Source organism: Pongo pygmaeus, chromosome 12 (assembly GCF_028885625.2).
Source record: "Pongo pygmaeus isolate AG05252 chromosome 12, NHGRI_mPonPyg2-v2.0_pri, whole genome shotgun sequence".
Classification (NCBI taxonomy): Eukaryota; Metazoa; Chordata; class Mammalia; order Primates; family Hominidae; genus Pongo; species Pongo pygmaeus.
The window spans coordinates 48231453-48251384 of NC_072385.2; the positions used below are offsets into that span (position 1 = coordinate 48231453).

A 19932-nucleotide genomic window follows, 5' to 3' on the forward strand; every position below is an offset into this window, starting at 1 on the left:
GCCAACATGGTGAAACCCCGTCTCTACTAAAAATACAAAAAATTAGCTGGGAGTGGTGGCGTGCACCTGTAATCCCAGCTATTCAGGAAGCTGATGCAGGGGACTTGCTTGAACCAGGGAGGCGGAGGTTGCAGTGAGCCAAGATGGAGCCACTGGATTCTAGCTTGGGTGACAGAGCGAGACTCGGTCTCAAAAAAAAAAAAAAAAAAAAAAAAAAAAAAAAAAAAAGAATATAAATCATCTGGAGCAATTGTTCAAATACAGTTTCCTAGTCCTGGAAATAGAGGGATTTAACAATCTATTTTGACAAAGGTCCTGGTTGATTATTAACAAACTATGTAAGTTTGGCAAATATAGCTTAAATATACAATGATACTGAAAAACTATATTTACTCTGTTACATTAAGCACCAAATGTTATTGTTACCTAACGTAACAAAAAAATTTGTATTCACAGCCGGGCGCGGTGGCTCACGCCTATAATCTCAGCACTTTGGGAGGCCGAGGTGGGTGGATCATCTGAGGTCAGGAGTTAAGAGACCAGCCTGACCAACATGGAGAAACCCCGTCTCTACTAAAAATACAAAAAAAATTAGCCAGGCGTGGTGGCACATGCCTGTAATCCCAGCTACTCGGGAGGCTGAGGCAGGAGAATTGCTTGAACTTAGGAGGCGGAGGTTGCAGTGAGCCGAGATCGCGCCATTGCACTCGAGCCTGGGCAACAAGGGCAAAATCTCCATCTCCAAAAAAAAGAAAAAAAATTTGTATTCACAAATGTCCTTGCTATTCTCAGTGTCGTCTCTGCTATTGCTCGAGTTTCCTCTTCTCCTTCACCTTGCCACTGAGGGTCACCATCAATCTTGCTTTTTATCTGCAGCCCCTTTGGAAGCCTTTACCAATTGAGATGAGGTCCCATCCCAAGAACGTACAGAGTCTCCATTTTTCCACATGGTTCCAAGGCATGACTACCAGCCAGCAAACAGGGCACATTATAGCACAGTTTGTTGCCAATGTCTTTAAAACATCCCTTCTGAAGTCATTACTCCACATACAAACACCGACTCACTGCTGAATATACAGAACTTTTCCTCTATGAAAGCACCTAAAGTCAGCATGCCTGATTTTTTTTTTTTTAAAAACAACAGCTCCACACACTCTTCCCCATACAATTATCAACCATTCTAAAGCAAGTTTGGATTTCCTCTGGCCTCTCTCGAACTAATACAACTACATCAGACAGCATTCTCTCTCTGGGTACTATTCACAGCTTTAAAAACTATTCTTTATAACCACATTCCTATTTCTAGTTCAAGGATCTATGCTATGAAATCCAGGTAAGTTGGTAAAGTTAAAGTTCTGACTGGCTAAATTCGTTATATTATATAATTTTGTTACCATGGACTAATCCATTAAGCATTTACTGAGTACCAAATCAGAACTAACTTAACACTTTAGGTTAAAACATTATCAAGAAATGAGCATAGTTCCTGCCAATATTAAAGTTCATATGAATTTCACCTCTTCTTAAAAACTGGGGCCAAAATTGGGGCAGGGCACAGCGGCTTATGCCTGTAACCCCAACACTTTGGGAGAATGAGGCAGGGGGATCACTTGCAGAAAAGAGTTTGAGACCAGCCTGGGCCACACGGTGAGACGCAGTCTCTACCAAAATATTTTTTTTAAATTGGTATTTTTCATTATTTCTTCAAACTGGGGTACAATTCACGTCTCTGCTTTTGAGCGGCTCTTAGAACTCAGCTACAGAAACACCCAGGCTTATTATGCCAAGGGATTTTCTGATCACCTGCAATACAATGGGGGGAATGGGGTTTAAAACACTTTTTCCAAAGAAGAGTAATGACCCAAAAAGAGGAATCTAAATTTAAAGCCAACACACAAAACCTGTTGACACGTATTATACTTTAGTGCTTATACAAAAAAAAAAAAAAAAGGAAGAAGAAGAAAGACATTCTATTGAGTTAACTAAATGCCACGGCCAATGACAACTTCAGGCTTTTGGATCTCCCGCCCAATTAAAAGTATTAGTTGATCCTACAAAATCTGCAGATATAATGAATACAAGACTGAAATTCAAGTTTTGCTTTGAGAATATACATAAAGGACTAGTGGATGATCTATGCTATACGGTCAAGAAACTCCTTTTGGGCCTTGTAGAACACTGCACCTTGGCCATCCATTTTGCAAATATAAATAAACGTCCTTTCAAGAGTTGAGTGAGCACACTGTTCAACTAGATTACAGTCTAATTTTCTGTTGCTGCAGTGAACAGTTATAGTAAGTGTTCAATTATAAGTGAAATTAACTTATAATTGTGAATTACTTCATATTAAAGTATTTTCCCTCTCGATTCCATTCTCCCATCATAATGCTGAAGTTAGATTTGTCACTGGTTTCTAAAGAGGAGCATTTACAAGTAATTTAGAAAGTCCTAAAAAGCAATTATGTTTTACTTTTAAACATGGTCCTTGTACAAAAATTTATGTGTATGATGACATCTTGGGAATTCACAAAACTTGAAATAGTATTAATATAATTTAGCTATACTGAAAAATAATTCCAAAGAAATCAGAAAGCAGTTCACAAAAGGGATTGCGCTCCTGTGAGAATCTAATGATGTTGCTGATCTGACAGGGAGTGGAGTTCAGGCGGTAATGCCCGCTGGCCCACTGCTCACCTTCTGCTCTGTGGCTCGTTTCCAAACAGGTCATGGACGGGTACTAGTCTGGTCCCGTCCGTGGCCCAGGGGTTGGGGAACCCTGGTCTAGAGGACACATGCAGGTAACGTGGGGCAAAGCAAGATAGCAAACAGGGCGTTTAGAAAGGAACATGGTAAGAGGAATAGAAAAGGAGATATATAGCAAGTTGTTGTGTAGATATAATCCCCTAAACCAAAATCATGTAAATCACTCTTGAATTCCCTAATTAAAAAATGCAAAACATTGAGGGGTGAGAGGGGACACATAGTAATATCACCTGGACATTTACATATAACCGTAGCACACTGGAGCTGATAATATGTTTCACATAAATGCAGAGAGGCATTCAAAACACTTAACTGGTATGGCATAGGCACCAATCCTTCAGAATGGACACTAGTCAGCATGCTACACTTGGCTGTACGTGCTGAATGCCAGCCCTGCCTCTAGGACTTGACCCACATGACCTGAAGAAATCCTGTACTTTTATATTAAAGATTCTTATCTGCTTGCCATTTTTCACTTTGAAACGTCTGGGTGTATGGGTGGGAACAGATGTAGATATAGTACTCATGCAAAGATTAAGGGCTAATGAGGAGAGAGAAATCCTTAAAATATTCCACAAAAACCAATATGAAAATAGAGTGAGTGACAACTGCCTTGGGCTATGTACCAAAAGCCTGGAAACTTAATGAAGGCATAAACACAACTCACAAGAAACAGACCATGATAGCATTTGTAGGTGGTGGGTATTTAATTTTCAAACTGCGTATCAGGTATGCCAGAGTGTAAACAACAAATTTTGAGTATTTACTTTCAGGAGCCGGAGCGGGGGGGCATGGGGCAAACCAACCAGAGGGAAGGTTATGGAAAACTGAGGAGTTGCGCCTTGCCCCTGAGGGGTGATGAAAATATTATACCAGGGACTATTGGCTGATAATAACAACATATAATAATAAATATTATTTATATATATTTATTAATAATACATTTATATATTATATATAATAATACATACTTTTTTTTTTTTGGAGACAGGGTCTTGTTCTGTTACCCAGGCTGCAGTGCAATGCAGTGGCACAATCATGGCTCACTGCAGCATCAACCTCCTGAGCTCAAGCAATTCTCCCACCTCAACTTCCCAAGTAGCTGGGACCACAGGTATGTGCCACCACGTCCGGCTAATTTTTAAATTTTGTGGAGACAAGGCCTCACTTTGTTGCCCAGGCCAATCTCAAACTTCTGGGCTCAAGCAATGCTCTCACCTCAGCCTTCCAGTGTTGGGATTACAGGCATGAGTCACTGTGCAGAGTCTGATAATGATTTTAAGGATGCCTAATTTACAATAAGAACTCCATGTTTGTGTTGAATTTAGGTAAAGGACCCAAACTTAACAGAAATTAAATCAAAGAAAAATGATTGCAAGTTTTCCACAACAAGCATGGAGATGCAACTGAGTCAGGATTCTTCATACTGTTATGTAGGACTGTACCAAAAGGAAGCAAAGTCACTTTACAGAATAAAAAGAAGAAACTAAGAATAGTATTAAAATGTGACAACAGTAGTCTGAGGCTCTCCTAGGTACAAGATCAGAGCATTTCTGAGCTGTTAAGACAGTAAAATTTGGCTTGATGTCTATAAAAAATAAATTTACCTACTGTTTGAACTATACATGTTATAACAACTTCAAACATCAAACTAGCAGTGTCAGTGGGAATAAAAGTAACCCTATATTATATGCATAGCTGTAGCAGAGTTAAGTAGAGACTCTAGAACCCAGAGGGACTCTAGTTCTAGAGTCCAAACACCTGCCCCTACCCCTGCCCCTTACTAAGCTGTATATCCTTGAGCATGCTACTTTATTTCTCTGGGTTTCAATTAATTTGTTTTGAGTACATTTAGGGGCTTATTAGTCGATGCAATATGCAATTACTGTGCCAAAATTCTCCCAATTCAGTATCTATAGTTCCATATAAAGCCTTCACTTTACCTATTATTATCAATGGTAAAGAGGTGGGGGAGAGACTCTTAGGTGTACTTTATCATTTCTTGAAGGTGGATGCATGCTGACTCAGATGTCAAGTAAAAAATCCAACAAGCTTTCAAGGTAAGACTTTCTTTGTGTATTATTCTGGGTCCATGGCCTTTAGCCACTGGAAAGATCAGGATAGGAAGAACTTCTAGGGACCCCAGAGCTTGACCTAGGAAGCAAGAGATGTGATCTGATGAAAACCAGGTAAGATCAGCGATACGCTACAATGAGATGTGACAATGGATTATTATGATACTACCAAAGGTTTTTAAATTTCCTTGTGAAGTTCCTTGTAGAAGAAAAGTTAAGCAGATAGCAAGGATACTATAACAAGAGATGCACTGCAGGTTGCCATCCTTTTAACCTTTCACAATGCATTGAATAAAGGGCTCCTGAATTTGGTCAAGACTCCATGCTGTGGGTTTAGCTACAGGTTAAGAAACCCAGTGTGGACAGTAAGAGGTATTATTTTGCAAAAATGCAGCCTCCCATGATGTATAAAATTTGCTGTTAAAAGATGATTTTAGTAACTATGCAAACGGTATCAGTACACTGAGCAGGAAGCAGATGACAGTGACCTAGCTTTATTAATGTTAGAAATAATATACTTTACAACATCATTTTGGTCATAAGGTTGCTGCTTCACTCACCACTTCTGTTGATGTTTCTGCATGTTCAGAAGTAACATGTTCTTGAAGAGATGTCTCCGTATAGCCCATTTTTCCACAATAGGGACAAGTAAAAGACTGTGGCTGCTCTACAGAGAAAGCTTCCCCACCATAGTATAAATCTGAAAAATAAGGTAGAATTGCATTGAGGAATATTAGTTTTTAAACACATAAAAATGTAATCATATGATACAATAATGTAAAAAACAAAGTGTGGGCCAGGAGCAGTGGTTCATGCCTGTAATCCCAGCAAGCTGGGAGGACAAGGCGTATGGATCACTTGAGGTCAGGAGTTCGAGACCAGCCTGGCCAACATGGTAAAACCTCGTGTCTACTAAAAATACAAAAATTAGCCAGCCATGGTGGCAGATGCCTGTAATCTCAGCTGCTCCGGAGGCTGAGCCAGGAGAGTCGCTTGAACTTGGAAGGCAGAGGTTGCAGTGAGCCGAGATCATGCCACTGAACTCCAAAAGAAAGTGTGCCTAAAATATTCAACAACCTCACGTGATCAAGGTGTGCTCGGGTACCTGTTTACATTTGTAATATCCTTATTCCCATGAGGACTCCATGTTATTCCTCCAAAATTCCTTCCCCAGATAGCTACTACATATATAGCCTTAAGAGAGAACGAGGCAAACAACTCCATCCTCCTTCATTTATTGGAAACATTGGTCATTTCACATCTGGCTCTAATTTTATTGTAATTTATTTTTTCCTTATCTGTACATACTGTGGCAACACTGACACTGACAGAAAAAATCAGCAGGGTCTACCATGTAACAAGGACAAATGTGCTCAGAGGGAAAGAACAGACAACCATGATCAATATGAGAACTCCCAGATGTAGCTAGTTGTCTATAGAACATGCTGCTTTTAGAGCAGGAAGGACCCTGAACATTCATTTTTTGTAAATGCTAACTTAAGATACTACCAACAACATTAAGAAATTTTTTTGAGACAAGGTCTTACTCTGTCACACAGGCTGGAGCACAGTGGCATGATCACAGCTCACTGCAGATGCAGTATCTGGGCTCAAATGATCCTCCTGCCTCAGCCTCCAACATAACTGAACTACAGGTGTGTGCCATCACGTCCAGCTAATTAAAAAAAAAATTTTTTTTTTGGAAAGATGGGGGTCCCACCATGTTGCCTAGGCTGGTTTTGAACTCCTAGGCTCAAGTCATCCTCCCACCTCGGCCTCCCAAATTGCTGGGACTACAGGCATGAGCCACCACACCTGGGCTGTCACAAAATATTTTGCCCAACTGGGTTACTGGAAAACTAACCAGTTAGAGTCTGTGGGAATAATTTGTTCACCTCATAAGTGTATCTGAAGGAATAAGTCTTTTTTTTCCAATAGGTAATTGCTATGGTTTGAATATGGTTTGTCCCCACCAAAGCTCATGCTGTGGCTTCATCTCCAATGTGGTGGTGTTGGAAGGTGGTGTCTTTAGGAGGTGATAGGGTTGTTAAGAGGTATTAATGCCTTTCTCAGGAGTGAATTCTCGCTCTCTCAGGACTGAATTAGCTCCATTGAGAGTGAGTTGTTCTAAAGTGAGGCTGTCTGTCACTTACAACTGTTTGGTCTCTTTACACATGCCCACTTCCCCATCTGCTTCTCTGCCATGTTATGACACAGCTGAGGCCCTCACCCGAAGTCGATCAGATGCAGCCGAACAATCTTGGCCCCTTTAGCCTCAAGAATTGTGAGCTAAATAGACCCCTTTCCTTTAGAAATTATCTAATTTCAAGGATTTTCTTATACTAAGATAAAACAGAGAGACAGAAACATAAAATAAAATGAAAGTATATTCAGTGTGTTATACCACTACAAAGAATTATTTAATTATTTAGCATAAAACAAACACCAAATTTAAGAGAGCTTTTGTGAGAAAAGAAAACGGAAGAAAGTGTTCATTACGTGATAGATTTGTTCATATTCATTTTTAGGGAGATTTAAATGATCATAAAAGTTTTATGTATTATGTATATATTGACCATTTATTAGGTGCACAAGACTTGTCAGGTGGATTTGGAGTAGCTGGGGATAAATATATTAAAAAGAATAGAACTTCCTCATCTGATAAAGGGCATCTACCAAAAACTGAGCAAACATCATTTACTGGTGAAAGACTGGATGCTTTCCCCTAAGATCAGAACAAGACAAGTGTGTCCACTCTTGCCACTTCTATTTAGTGTTTTACTGGAGGATCTATCCAGAGTAAATGAAAGGCATCCAGACACAAAGGTAGAAGTAAAATGATTTTTATTTGCAGATGACATGACCTTGTGTACAGAAAGTCTTAAGGAATCCACTAAAAAACTCTTGGCACCGGGCGAGGTGGCTCACGCTTATAATCCTAGCACTTTGGGAGGGAGGGCGAAGAGGGTGAATCACTTGAGGTCAGGAGTTCAAGACCAGCCTGGCCAACTAGGAAAACCCCATCTCTACTAAAAATACAAAAATTAGGCTGGGCGTGGTGGCTCACATCTGTAATCCCAGCACTTTGGGAGACCAAGGCGGGCGGATCACCTAAGGTCAGGAGCTAGAGACCAGCCTGGCCAACATGGTGAAACCCCGTCTCTACTAAAAATACAAAAATTAGCTGGGCGTGGTGGTGCACACCTGTAGTCGCAGCTACTCAGGAGGCTGAGGCGGGAGAATCACTTGAACCCGGGAAGCAGAGGTTGCAGTGAGCCGAGATCGCACCATTGCACTCCAGCCTGGGTGACAAGAGTGAAACTCTGTCTCAAAATAAAATAAAATAAAATAAAATAAAAATAAAAATACAAATACAAAAATTAGCCAGACATCGTGGTGCATGCCTGTGATCTCAGCTACTTGGGAGGCTGAGGCAGGAGAATCACTTGAATCCAGGAGGCGGAAGTCGCAGTGAGCCGAGACTGCACCACTGCACTCCAGCCTGGGCAACAGAGGGAGACTCCATCTCAAAGAAAACAAACCAACAAACAAACAAACAAACCCCTCTTGGAACGAATAAACAAGTTCAGTAACACTGTAGGATATGAGATCTATATAAAAAAAAAATCAATTGTTTGTCTATATGGTTGCAATGAACAATTCAAAAATAAAATGTAAAAAACAGCCGAGCATGGTGGCTCATGCCTATAATCCCAGCGCTTTTGGAGGTGGAGGCGGGGACCACTTGAGCCCAGGAGTTTGAGACAAGCCTTTACAATGTAACAAGACTTCACCTCTACAAAAAATTAAAAATTCAGTCAGCTGTGGTGGCATGTGCATGTGGTCTGGGCTACTCGGAAGGCTGAGATGGGAAGATCACTTGAGCCTGAGATTGAGACTGGAATGAGCCATGATGGCACCACTGCACTCCAGCCTAGGCGACAGTGAGAACCCATTTCAAAACAGATAGATAAATAAGTAAGATAAATATTCCATTTAAGACAGTAAAAAGAATACAGATGCTCCTTGACTTACAATGGGGTTATATCCTAATAAACTTGATAAACCTATTTTAAGTTGAAAATGCATTTAATACACCTAACCTACCAAACATCATAGCTTAGCCTAGTCTACATTAAACGTGTTCAGAACACTTATGTAAGCCTACAGTTGGGCAAAATCACCTAAAACAAAGCCTATTTTATATAATTTATTGAAGACCACGCTGAAAATGAAAAACAGCACGGTTGTATGTCCTTGAAGTTCTGTTTCTACTGAACATATATTGCTTTTGTACCACTATAAGATAAAAAAATCATAAGCTGAACCATCATAAACTGGGGACCATCTATTCTTAGGAATGAATTCAATGGAAGTGCAAAACTCATACTGTGATAACTACAAAAGTTTGTCAAAAGAAATTAAAGACCTACATAAATGGAAGCATATCCCATGTTCATGGATCAGCAGATTTAATATTATTAAGATGGCAATACTCTCCAAACTAATCTACAGATTCGACATAATTCCATTCAAAATCCTAGTTGGCTTCTTTGCAGAAACTGACAAGCTGAATCTAAAATACAGAAATGAAACGGACACAGAATACCCAAAATAATCTTGAAAAAGAACAAAGTTGGAAGACTCACTCTTCTTGATTTCAAAGCTTACTATGAAGCTACAGAAATCAAGACAGTGTAGTACTGGCATAAAGACAGACAGACATGTAGGCTTGGCACGGTGGCTCACGCCTGCAATCTCAGCACTTTGGGAGGCCGAAGCAGGCAGATCACTTTGAGCTCAGGAGTCTGATACCAGCCTGGGCAACGTGGAAAAACCCCATCTCCACAAAAAATTTAAAAATCAGCTAGGCGTGGTGGGTTCCACCTGTGATCCCAATTATTTGGAAGGCTGAGGGTGGAGGATTGCTTGAGCCTGGGAAGCAGAGGCTGCAGTGAGCCAAGATCGTACCACTGCACTCCAGCCTGGGTGACAGAGTGAGACTGTGTGTCAAAAAACAAACAAAAACACCAGGCATATAGATCAATGTGAATAGATTGAGAGTCTAGAAATAAACCCTCATTTATAGTCAACCTATTTTTAACAAAAGTGCCAAGACAATGCATTGGGTAAAGAATAGTCTTTCCAACAAAAGATACTGGGACAACTGAATATTCACATGCAAAAGAATAAAGTTGGCCCTTTACCTCATTCCATATATAAAAATTAATTCTAAATGGGTCAAATATCTAAATGTAAGAGCTAAAACTATAAAACTCTTAGAAGAACACACAGGTTTAAATCTTCGTGACTTTGAATTAGGCAGTGATTTTCTAGATACAGCACCGAATGCACAACAAATGAAAAAATACATAAACGGGACATTATCAGAATTAGAACTTTTGTGCTTCAAAGCACACCACCAAGAAAGTGAAAACACAACCCACAGAATGGCAGAAAATTTTTGCAAATCATCTATCAGATAAAAAAACTTATACACGGAATAAAAAACTATTACAATTCAATAACAAAGACATATTATCCAATTAAAAAATGGGCAAAAGATCTAGGTATTTCTTCAAAGTAGATATACAAATGGCCCATAAGCACAAGAAAAGATGCTCAACATAATTTATATTTCAGAGAAATATAAATCAAAACCACCTGAGATACTACTTTACACCTACTAGGATGGCTGAAATAAAAAGGGACAAAAAGTGTGGGCTAGGTAAGAAATTATAGCACGAAGCCAGGCGCAGTGGCTCTTGTCTGTAATCTCAGCACTCTGGGAGGCCCGCAAGTGGATCACCTGAGATTAGGAGTTCAAGACCAGCCTGGCCAACATGGTGAAACCCTGTCTCTACTAAAAATACAAAAAAATTTTCTGGGCACGGTGGCGGGCACCTGTAATCCCAGCTATTCAGGAGGCTGAGGCAGCAGAATCGCTTGAACCCAGGAGGTGGAGGTTGCAGTGAGCTGAGATGGCGCCATTGCACTCCAGCCCAGGTGACAAGAGTGAAACGCTGTCTCAAAAAAAAAAAAAAAAAAAAAATATAGCATGAAACATTTATATATTTTCTTCCAATGTCTTCTAATCAACTGTAGAAACAATCTGCCCTTTTTTTTTTTTTTTTGAGATAGCGTCTTGCTTTGTTGGCCAGGCTGGAATGTAGTGGCACAATCAGGGCTCACTGCAGCCTCGACCTCCTGGGCTGAAGTGATCCTCCCATCTCAGCCTCCCAAGTAGCTAGGACTACGGATGTATGTGTGCCACCACATCCAGCTAATTTATTGTATTTTTCGCGGGTGGATGCAGAGACAGGGTTTTTGCCATGTTGCCCAGGCTCGTCTCAAACTCCTGGGCTCAAGTGATCTGACCATCTTAAGCCTCCCAAAGTGCTAGGATTACACGCGTGAGCCACCACACCCAGCCAACAATCTGTTTTCTGGTCACTACAAAAGCTATTATTGCTGGGCATGGTGGCTCACATCTGTAATCCCAGCACTTTGGGAGGCCAAGGCAGGTGGATAACTTGAGGTCAGGAGTTCAAGACCAGCCTGGCCAACATGGTGAAACTTCATCTCTACTAAAAATACAAAAAAATTAGCTGGGCGCGGTGGCACACACCTGTAGTCTCAGCTACTCAAGTGGCTGAGGCACGAGAATTGCTTGAACCCAGGAGGCAGATGTTGCAGTGAGCCGAAATCCGGACACTGCATTCCAGCGTGGGCGACAGAGTGAGACTCTATCTTTAAAAAATTTAAAAAATAAAATTTAAAAAAAGCTATTATTTGTGTGTTAATAGCAAAAACAAAAGCACTTCTTCTTTACTGAAGCACTCTTCTATTTCATACCTTGTCAGTTGTGTGTATTTCTGAATGGCTTTTTTAAACAAGTAAACTATGATTAAGATGAACAGACAGAATTACTTAGTATGTAAAAAGTAAGGCCAGGAGTGGTGGCTTACACCTGTAATCCCAGCACTTTGGAGGCCGAGGCAGGTGGATCATTAGGTTAGGAGTTCAAGACCAGCCTGGCTAACATGGTGAAACCCTATCTCTACTAAAGATACAAAAAATCAGCCAGGCATGGTGGTGCACGCCTGTAATCCCAGCTCCTTGGGAGGCTGAGGCAGGAGAATTGCTTGAACCTGGGGGATGGAGGTTGCAGCGAGCTGAGATCACGCCATTGCACTCCAGCCTAGGCGACAGGGCAAGACTCCTCAAAAAAAAAAAAAAAAAAAAAAAGCCAGGCACAGTGGCTCACGCCTGTAATCCCAGTACTTTGGGAGGCTGAGTCGGGCGGATTGCCTGAGGTCAGGAGTTCGAGACCAGTCTGGCCAACGCGGTGAAACCCTGTCTCTACTAAAAATACAAAAAAATTAGCCAGGTGTGGTGGTGTGCACCTGTAATCCCAGCTACTCGGGTGGCTGAGGCAGGGGAATTGCTTGAACCAGGGAGGTGGAGGTTGCAGTGAGCCAAGATCGTGCCATTGCACTCCAGCCTGGGCGACAGAGCGAGACTCCATCTCTCAAAAAAGTAAGATTTATTTCATGTTTAATGAATTTGGGGCTTATGGTATGCTGCTGGGGAGCTTTAGAACACTTTGCCTTTACTTCTTCAATGTACATAAAATTCTAAATGATGTAATTCATTAAATTTTTAATTACTTACCAAAATCTACCCTTGTTAATATGCACTGCATTGGGTGGTCAGTTGTATGCCTTGTTGTTGTTGCACCACTTTCATAACAAGATGCACAAAGATCGTAATCGTAGCAAATTAAACACTTGTATCTGCGACCTCGAAAATTTCCTTTTAAACATGCATCACAGCTGACACCTATAAAAAAAAGAAATATCTTTAGTTACCAGTTGTAAAGGCCACTCTTGATTTCACTTTTATGAATGTTTCAGGTGCTCACTTAACCCCGTATATCCTTTCCAAAATGACCAGAAATGACTTAGTAAAATGATAACGGGAATTTTTAGCCATGTGCTGGATTCATTACTCTGATTTATACTCCAGATGAAAATAATTTAAAATGACTGATACGGGCCGGGCGCAGTGGCTCACGCCTGTAATCTGAGCACTTTGTGGGGGTCGAGGCGGGTGGATCATTTGAGGTCAGTAGTCCAAGACCAGCCTGGTCAACATGTTGAAACCCTGTCTCTACTAAAAATGCAAAAATTAGCTGGGTGTGGTGGCTGGCACCTGTAATCCCAACTACTTGGGAGGCTGAGGCACGAGAATTGCTTAAACCCAGGAGGTAGGGTTGCAGTGAGCTGAGATCGCGCCACCGCACTCCAGCCTGGGCAACAGAGCGAGGCTTTGACTCAAAAAAAAAAAAAAAAAAAAAAGGCTTGATAAGCCAGCAAGAAGGTAAAGAAGACTGGTGACTGGAAGCACTAAAGAAGGCTTTTCACCATGAGGGTATTTGCTAAAGCAGGTAAAAGTCTAAGCTTCAGTTCCACAGCATTACTGGACAAAGGCCTAGAGAAGGTGGGATAATTAACAGAAGATTCCTCATAAAACCAAGACCCTGATATACTCTCAATGCATGGGTAGAATCCTCCCTAGGGGATTACAAAAATTACCCTAGTAAAAGCCCCCTGCCCTGGGGGCACAAAATAACAACAAAAAGCCATAACCACAAACCAGTCCTCAATGGGTTTATAGCCCAAATTCTATCAAATGGTTCCAAAGACCTTGGGTCAAGAATTGTAAGTGGTCTTAAATTAGAATTGATACCAAGCATCTGGCATATATAAACATTCAAGGAATAAGTTCATAATTTAAACCATAAAATACACACAAAAAAACAAAGCACCATCAGAAAGAACTAGCAGGAGCAGCAGAATCAGTCATGAGTTCATATCAGAATTGGACATCAAATAATTCTTAACCTGTTAAAAGAAATAACTGGGTGTGGTAGCTAACACCTATAATCCCAAGCACTTTGGCAAGGCGAGGCAGGGGGATGGCTTGAGGCCAGGAGTTCAAGACCAGCCTGGACAACACAGAGAGACCCTGTCTACAAAAAAATCTAAAAATTAGCTGGGCATTGTGGCCTGTGCCTGTAGCCCTAGCTACTTGGAAGGTTGAGGTGGGAGGAATGCTTGAGCCCAGCAGCTCGAAGCTGCAGTGACCATGATCACACTACTGCACTCCAGCTTGGGAACAGAACAAGACCCTGTCTGGAAAAAATAAAAATTAAAATAATAATAATAATAATGATAAAGGAAAAAAAGAAGCTTGAACAGGGCTGGGTGCCATAGCTCACACCTGTAATCCCAGCACTTTGGGAGGCTGAGACAAGAGGGCTGCTTGAAGCCAGGAGTTTAAGACCAGCCAAGGCAACACAGAAAGATCTCATCTCTATTTGTTAAAAAAAAAAAAAAAGAAAAAAGTTAAAATATGCCAGGCGCAGTGGCTCATGCCTGTAATCTCAGCACTTTGGGAGACTGAGGCAGGCGGATCACCTGAGGTCAGGAGTTCAAGACCACCCTGGCCAACCTGGTGAAACCCCATCTCTACTAAAAATACAAAAATTAGCCGGGCGTGGTGGTGAGCGCCTATAATCTCAGCTACTTGGGAGGCTGAAGCAGAAGAATGGCTTGAACTCAGGAGGCGGGAGGTTGCAGTGAGCCAAGATCATGCCACTGCATTCCAGCCTAGGCGACAGAGTGAGACTCTGTCTTTAAAAAATAAAAAAAAAAAGTTAAAATTTAAAATTCAGTAGGTGGGTTTCATAGTTTTATTCACATGTGATATGCTTGTTTATGCTGAAAACCCAAATACAGCTAAGTTATTAGAAGTAGTAAGCAAAGCTGTTAGAGACCTAAATAAAGTACTGATTGTATTTCTTCACTGCAAAACAGACAGAAAAACATATTATTAAAAATATGTCATTTATTACAAAAAAATTAGTGAGGCATGGTGGTGTGTGCCTGTAATCTCAGCTACTCAGGTGGCTGAGGCAAAAGAATCACTTGAACCCAGGAGGCAGAGGTTGCAGTGAGCTGAGATTGCGCCACTGTACTCCAGCCTGGGTGACAGAGCGGGACTCCATCTCAAAAAAATAAAAAAATGTCATTTGTGATTCCATCTAGATGTGTCAAATTCAGAGAGAAGGAAAGTAGAACAGTGGTTACCAGAAGCTTGAGGAAAGGGAGAACGGGGAGTTACGGTTTAGTGGGTAGAGAGTTTTCAAGTTTGGGATAATGGAAGAGAATTCTGGAGATGGACAGTGGTGATGGTTCCAAGAATGTGAATATACTTAATGCTACTGAATTGTACACCTAAAAGGGGTTAAAATAAATTTTATGTTATGTATATTTTACTGCAATAAAAAAATACGCCATTTGCAACAGCATTTTTAAAAAGTGCCTCTGAATAAATCTAACCAAAGATAGGCAGCCCTTTATGAAGCAAATTAGTAAAAATGTATTCAAAGACACTAAAGGACTTTAAAAAATACAAATACCAACTTCATGGACTGGAAGGTTCATAATAAAATGTCAACAGATTTGTGGATTCAATACAATTAATAACAAAAATTTAAAAAGAACTTTTTTGTGGGGCATGGTAAGCTGACTCAAATGTTGATGCAAGGTACAAAAATGGCCAAGGACAGTCAAGATGCTCCCAAGAAAAACGAGATAGAGGGACTTGTTTTATATATCAAGAGCTACACTAATAAATAATAAGTAACACAATAACAAATAATAAACCTATAATAACTATAATAAGATGGAATGGCACCAGGGTAGAGACAAACTGGCCTATGGAATAGAATGGAAAGCCCAGAAGCAGAGGTTAAAATCTATTTTACGACAGCAAGGTCACTAAAGAGCACTGAGAAAAGAAGGGAATGGACAATAAATGGTGCTGAACAGGTGAGTATCTGCATGTGGGGAAAACAGAATTGGATCTCTCCCCACATCCTATACACACGAAAAATCAATTCCACATGGTTTAAAGGCAGATTCAAAAGAACAATGAAAAATATCTCTAGAAGACAATATAGAATATTTTTCTGAGTCTAAAGTAGAAAACAATTTCTTAAATCTTTCTCTTTCAAACACACACACACACACACACACTCTCTCTCTCCAAATCAAAAACTAAGAGATAAGTCCAACTATGCTAAGACTTTTTCTTCGTCTTTTGTTTTTGTTTTTTTGAGATGGAGTCTCACTCTGTCGCCCGGGCTGGAGTGCAATGGCGAGATCTTGGCTCACTGCAACCTCCGCCTCCTGGTTTCAAGCAATTCTCCTGCCTCAGCCTCCCAAGGAGTTGGGATTATAGGCACCCGGCACCATGCCCGGCTAATTTTTCTATTTTTAGTAGAGACACGGTTTCACCACGTTGGCCAGGCTGATCTCGAACTCCAGGTGATCTGCCCGCCTGGGCCTCCCAAAGTGCTGGAATTAACAACAGGCGTGAGCCACCACGCTCTGCCTTTTTCTTCGTCTTTTAACAGCCTACATTGATTGAAAATGCAAGGTTCAGAAACTGGCGATATGTACAACATACATGACAGACAAAAGTTTGGTATTCAGAATGCATTATGAACTCTTACATATCAGTAAATAAATGATGAATGCTCAATAGAAAAATGGAGAAACCTGTCAAAGGGCACTCAAAGAACAACAAACATAAATGGCCAGTAAACACATGAAAAGATGCTCAATCTCATTAGTCATCAAAGAAGTGCATGATTAACATCCGTGAGCTAGCATTTTACATTTACCAAACCGGTAAGAAACTACAAGTTTCATGATATCAAGTGTTAGTGAAGATAAAGGGCAGCAGAAGTGCTTATACTCTGCTGGTAGGAGTGTAAATCAGCACAACCACTTTGAAAAATTTGTTCATATAAACACATGTACCTCCTATGATACCGTAATTTCACTCTTAAATACATTCCCAGGGGGAATCTTTTGTCTTTGTGCACCTAGAGAATGTGGAAGAATGTTGACGGCAGTTTTTGTAACTGAATTTTAAAAAGGCTATTCAGGGGCTGGGCGCGGGGGCTCACGCGTGTAATCCCACCCAGCACTTTGGGAGGCCGAGGCGGGCGGATCACAAGGTCAGGAGATCGACACCATCCTGGCTAACACGGTGAAACCCCGTCTCTACTAAAAATACAAAAAAAAATTAGCCGGGCGTGGTGGCGGGCGCCTGTAGTCCCAGCTACTCAGGAGGCTGAGGCAGGAGAATGGCGTTAACCCAGGAGGCGGAGCTTGCAGTGAGCCGAGATCGCGCCACTGCGCTCCAGCCTGGGCGAGAAAGTGCGAGACTCCGTCTCAAAAAAAAAAAAAAAGGCTATTCAGATTCAAAGGCTCAACAGTTCAATATGCACAGAATGAACTGGAAAAAGAATGAATCACAGCAACGGTAAGAACATCTGCCTCAGATGAGTGAAAGGAAATCTCAAAGAATACATACAGTATAGGCCGGGCACGGTGGCTCACGCCTGTAATCCCAGCACTTTGGGAGGCCGAGGCGGGCGGCTCATGAGGTCAGGAGATTGAGACCATCCTGGCTAACACGGTGAAACCCCGTTTCTACTAAAAATACAAAAAATTAGCCGGGCGTGATGGCGGCCGCCTGCAGTCCCAGCTTCTGGGGAGACTGAGGCAGGAGAATGGCGTGAACCCAGGAGGCGGAGCTTGCAGTGAGCTGAGATCAGCCACTGCACTCTAGCCTGGGCAACAGAGCGAGACTCTGTCTCAAAAAAAAAAAAAAGAATACATACAGTATAAAGTTGAAAACCAGTATCTAGTTTAAGAAATCAAACATGTAGTAAAACTATAAAAGGAAAATGAGGGAACGATAAAATTTTGGTCAGTGGCTCCCTCTGGGGGTTAAGGGGATGAAGAGATGAGTATGTGAAGCTTTTAGGGATCTTGAAATGTAACGTTTTTACATCTGGCCAAGAGGATCTGAGGTACCATTCTTCTCTTTTGCATTTATTTTATGAAAATTCTCATATATCCAACCAATATTTTATTTTTAAAAGTCCCTTCCTTCCCCTTCCAAACAAAAACAAACAAACAAACAAAAAATAGAAAGCAAAGCTGGAATTGTTTACAACAACCTTTGGGCTGTCAGTTCAAGGTGGAAAACTGGAAAACCAACATAGTTTTGGCAGATTGTAGATTTTTGAGACAAGGTCTCACTGTCACCCTGGCTGGAGAGCAGTTGCACAATCGCGGCTCACTACAGCCTCGACCTCCTGGGTTTAAGCAATCCTTCTACCTCAGCCTCCTGAGTAGCTGGGACTACCCGTGTGCGCCACCACGGCCGCATAATTTTTGTATTTTTTTGTAGAGATGGGATTTCGCCAAGTTGCCCAGACTGGTCTCGAACTCCTGGACTCAAGCAATCTGCCTGTGTCAGCCTCCCAAAGCACTGAGATTACAGGCATGAGCCAGCGAGACCAGCCTAGGTTGTAGAGTCTTATTGTTTGTTGAATGAATATGTTTTTATTAAAACAAAAAACAACAACAACAAAAAAAAACAGGTCGGGCGCGGTGGCTCACACCTGTAATCCCAGCACTTTGGGAGGCCAAGGCAGGTGGATCACCTGAGGCCAGAAGTTCAAGACCAGCCTGACCAACATGGTGAAACCCCATCTCTATTAAAAATACAAAAATTAGCCAGGCGTGGTGGCAGGCACCTGTAATCCCAGCTACTCGGGAGGCTGAGGCAGGAGAATTGCTTGAACCCGGGAGGCAGAGGTTGCAGCGAGCTGAGATCGCACCATTGCACTTCAGCCTGGGGAACAAGAGCAAGATGTCTTCTCAAAAACAAAACAAAAAACCATGGGATTCCCTGTTATTACCTAGCCATTAACAATAAGCACTTAGACAAATCAACGTTCTCTGCTCAATTTTTCTTCATCTATGAAGTTTGTTACGAGAATCAAATGAGAAAAAAAAGACATGAAAGTCCTAAATTTTAAAGTGGTAGTATTATCTCATTCAGATGCAGTAAATTTTTTTTTTTTTTTCGCGACAGTCTCGCTCTGTTGCCCAGGCTGGAGTGCAGTGGCGCAATCTTGGCTCACTGCAAGCTCTGTCTCCTGGGTTCATGCCATTGTCCTGCCTCAGCCTCCCAAGAAGCTGGGACTACAGGCGCCTGCCACCACGCCCGGCTAATTTTTGTACTTTTAGTAGAGACAGGGTTTCACCACATTGGCCAGGATGTTCTCAATCTTCTGACCTCGTGATCCGCCCGCCTTGGCCTCCCAAAGTGTTGGGATTACAGGCGTGAGCCACTGCGCCTGGCTGCAGTAAGATTATTTTATCACTTTCCCAGAATACAATTTGATCTCAATAATATACACAACCTTTTAAATTAGTTTTGAAAATATCCTTCGAGATCCTTGAGATCTCAAAAGCTGCAGTGAGACTCCCCGATCAACTTAAGACAACCAAATGATGGCATCATGGCAGCAATTTTTCAGCAAATTCAACAAATATTGATTATCTAATATGTAATATGTTTTAGGTGCTGAGGATACAGCAATGAACAAAACAAAGTCCTGCCCCCAAGAAACTAACATTTAGTGCGTGAAGACAAGCATAAAAATAAAAGTTGGCTAAGTGTGGTGGTGCATGCCTGTAGTCCCAGCTACTCAGGAGGCTGAAGTGGGAGAATTGCTTCAGCCCAGGAGGTCGAGGCTGCTGGGAGCTATGATCATGCAACTGCACTCTAGCCTGGAGACAGAGCAAACCCTGACTCCAAAAAAAGAAAAAAAGCTGTAGAGCAAGGTGGGAAGTAAGTGCTATGGAGAAACATAAAGCAGTGAAGGACAGCGTGGGCAAAGAAAGTATTACTAAAAAAGATACTTGAGCAAAGAGATGGAATACTTAAAAATTTTCTTATTCAAAATAGCTTCCAGGCCAGGCGCAGTGGCTCAGGCCTGTAATCAATATGAACACTCTGGGAGACTAAGGGGGGCAGATTGTTTGAGTGCAGGAGTTTGAGACCAGCCTGGGAAACATGGAGAAACCCAGTCTCTACAAAAAACATACAAAAATTAGCCAGGTGTGGTGGTGAGCACCTGTAGACCCTCCTTCTC

The 19932-nt window shown here is 41.5% G+C and overlaps 1 protein-coding gene across 1 annotated transcript in view; it reads right to left on the reverse strand.

The window, feature by feature from the left end:
* Nucleotides 1-19932, reverse strand: part of KCMF1 (potassium channel modulatory factor 1) — an 80847-nt gene that overhangs the window by 13737 nt on the left and 47178 nt on the right. The window contains exons 2-3 of the mRNA XM_054475155.2: nt 12513-12680; nt 5399-5538 (exon numbers count right to left, since the gene is read on the reverse strand). Of these exons, the coding sequence (XP_054331130.1) occupies nt 5399-5538; nt 12513-12680 (308 nt within the window). The remainder of the gene's footprint in view (nt 1-5398; nt 5539-12512; nt 12681-19932) is intronic.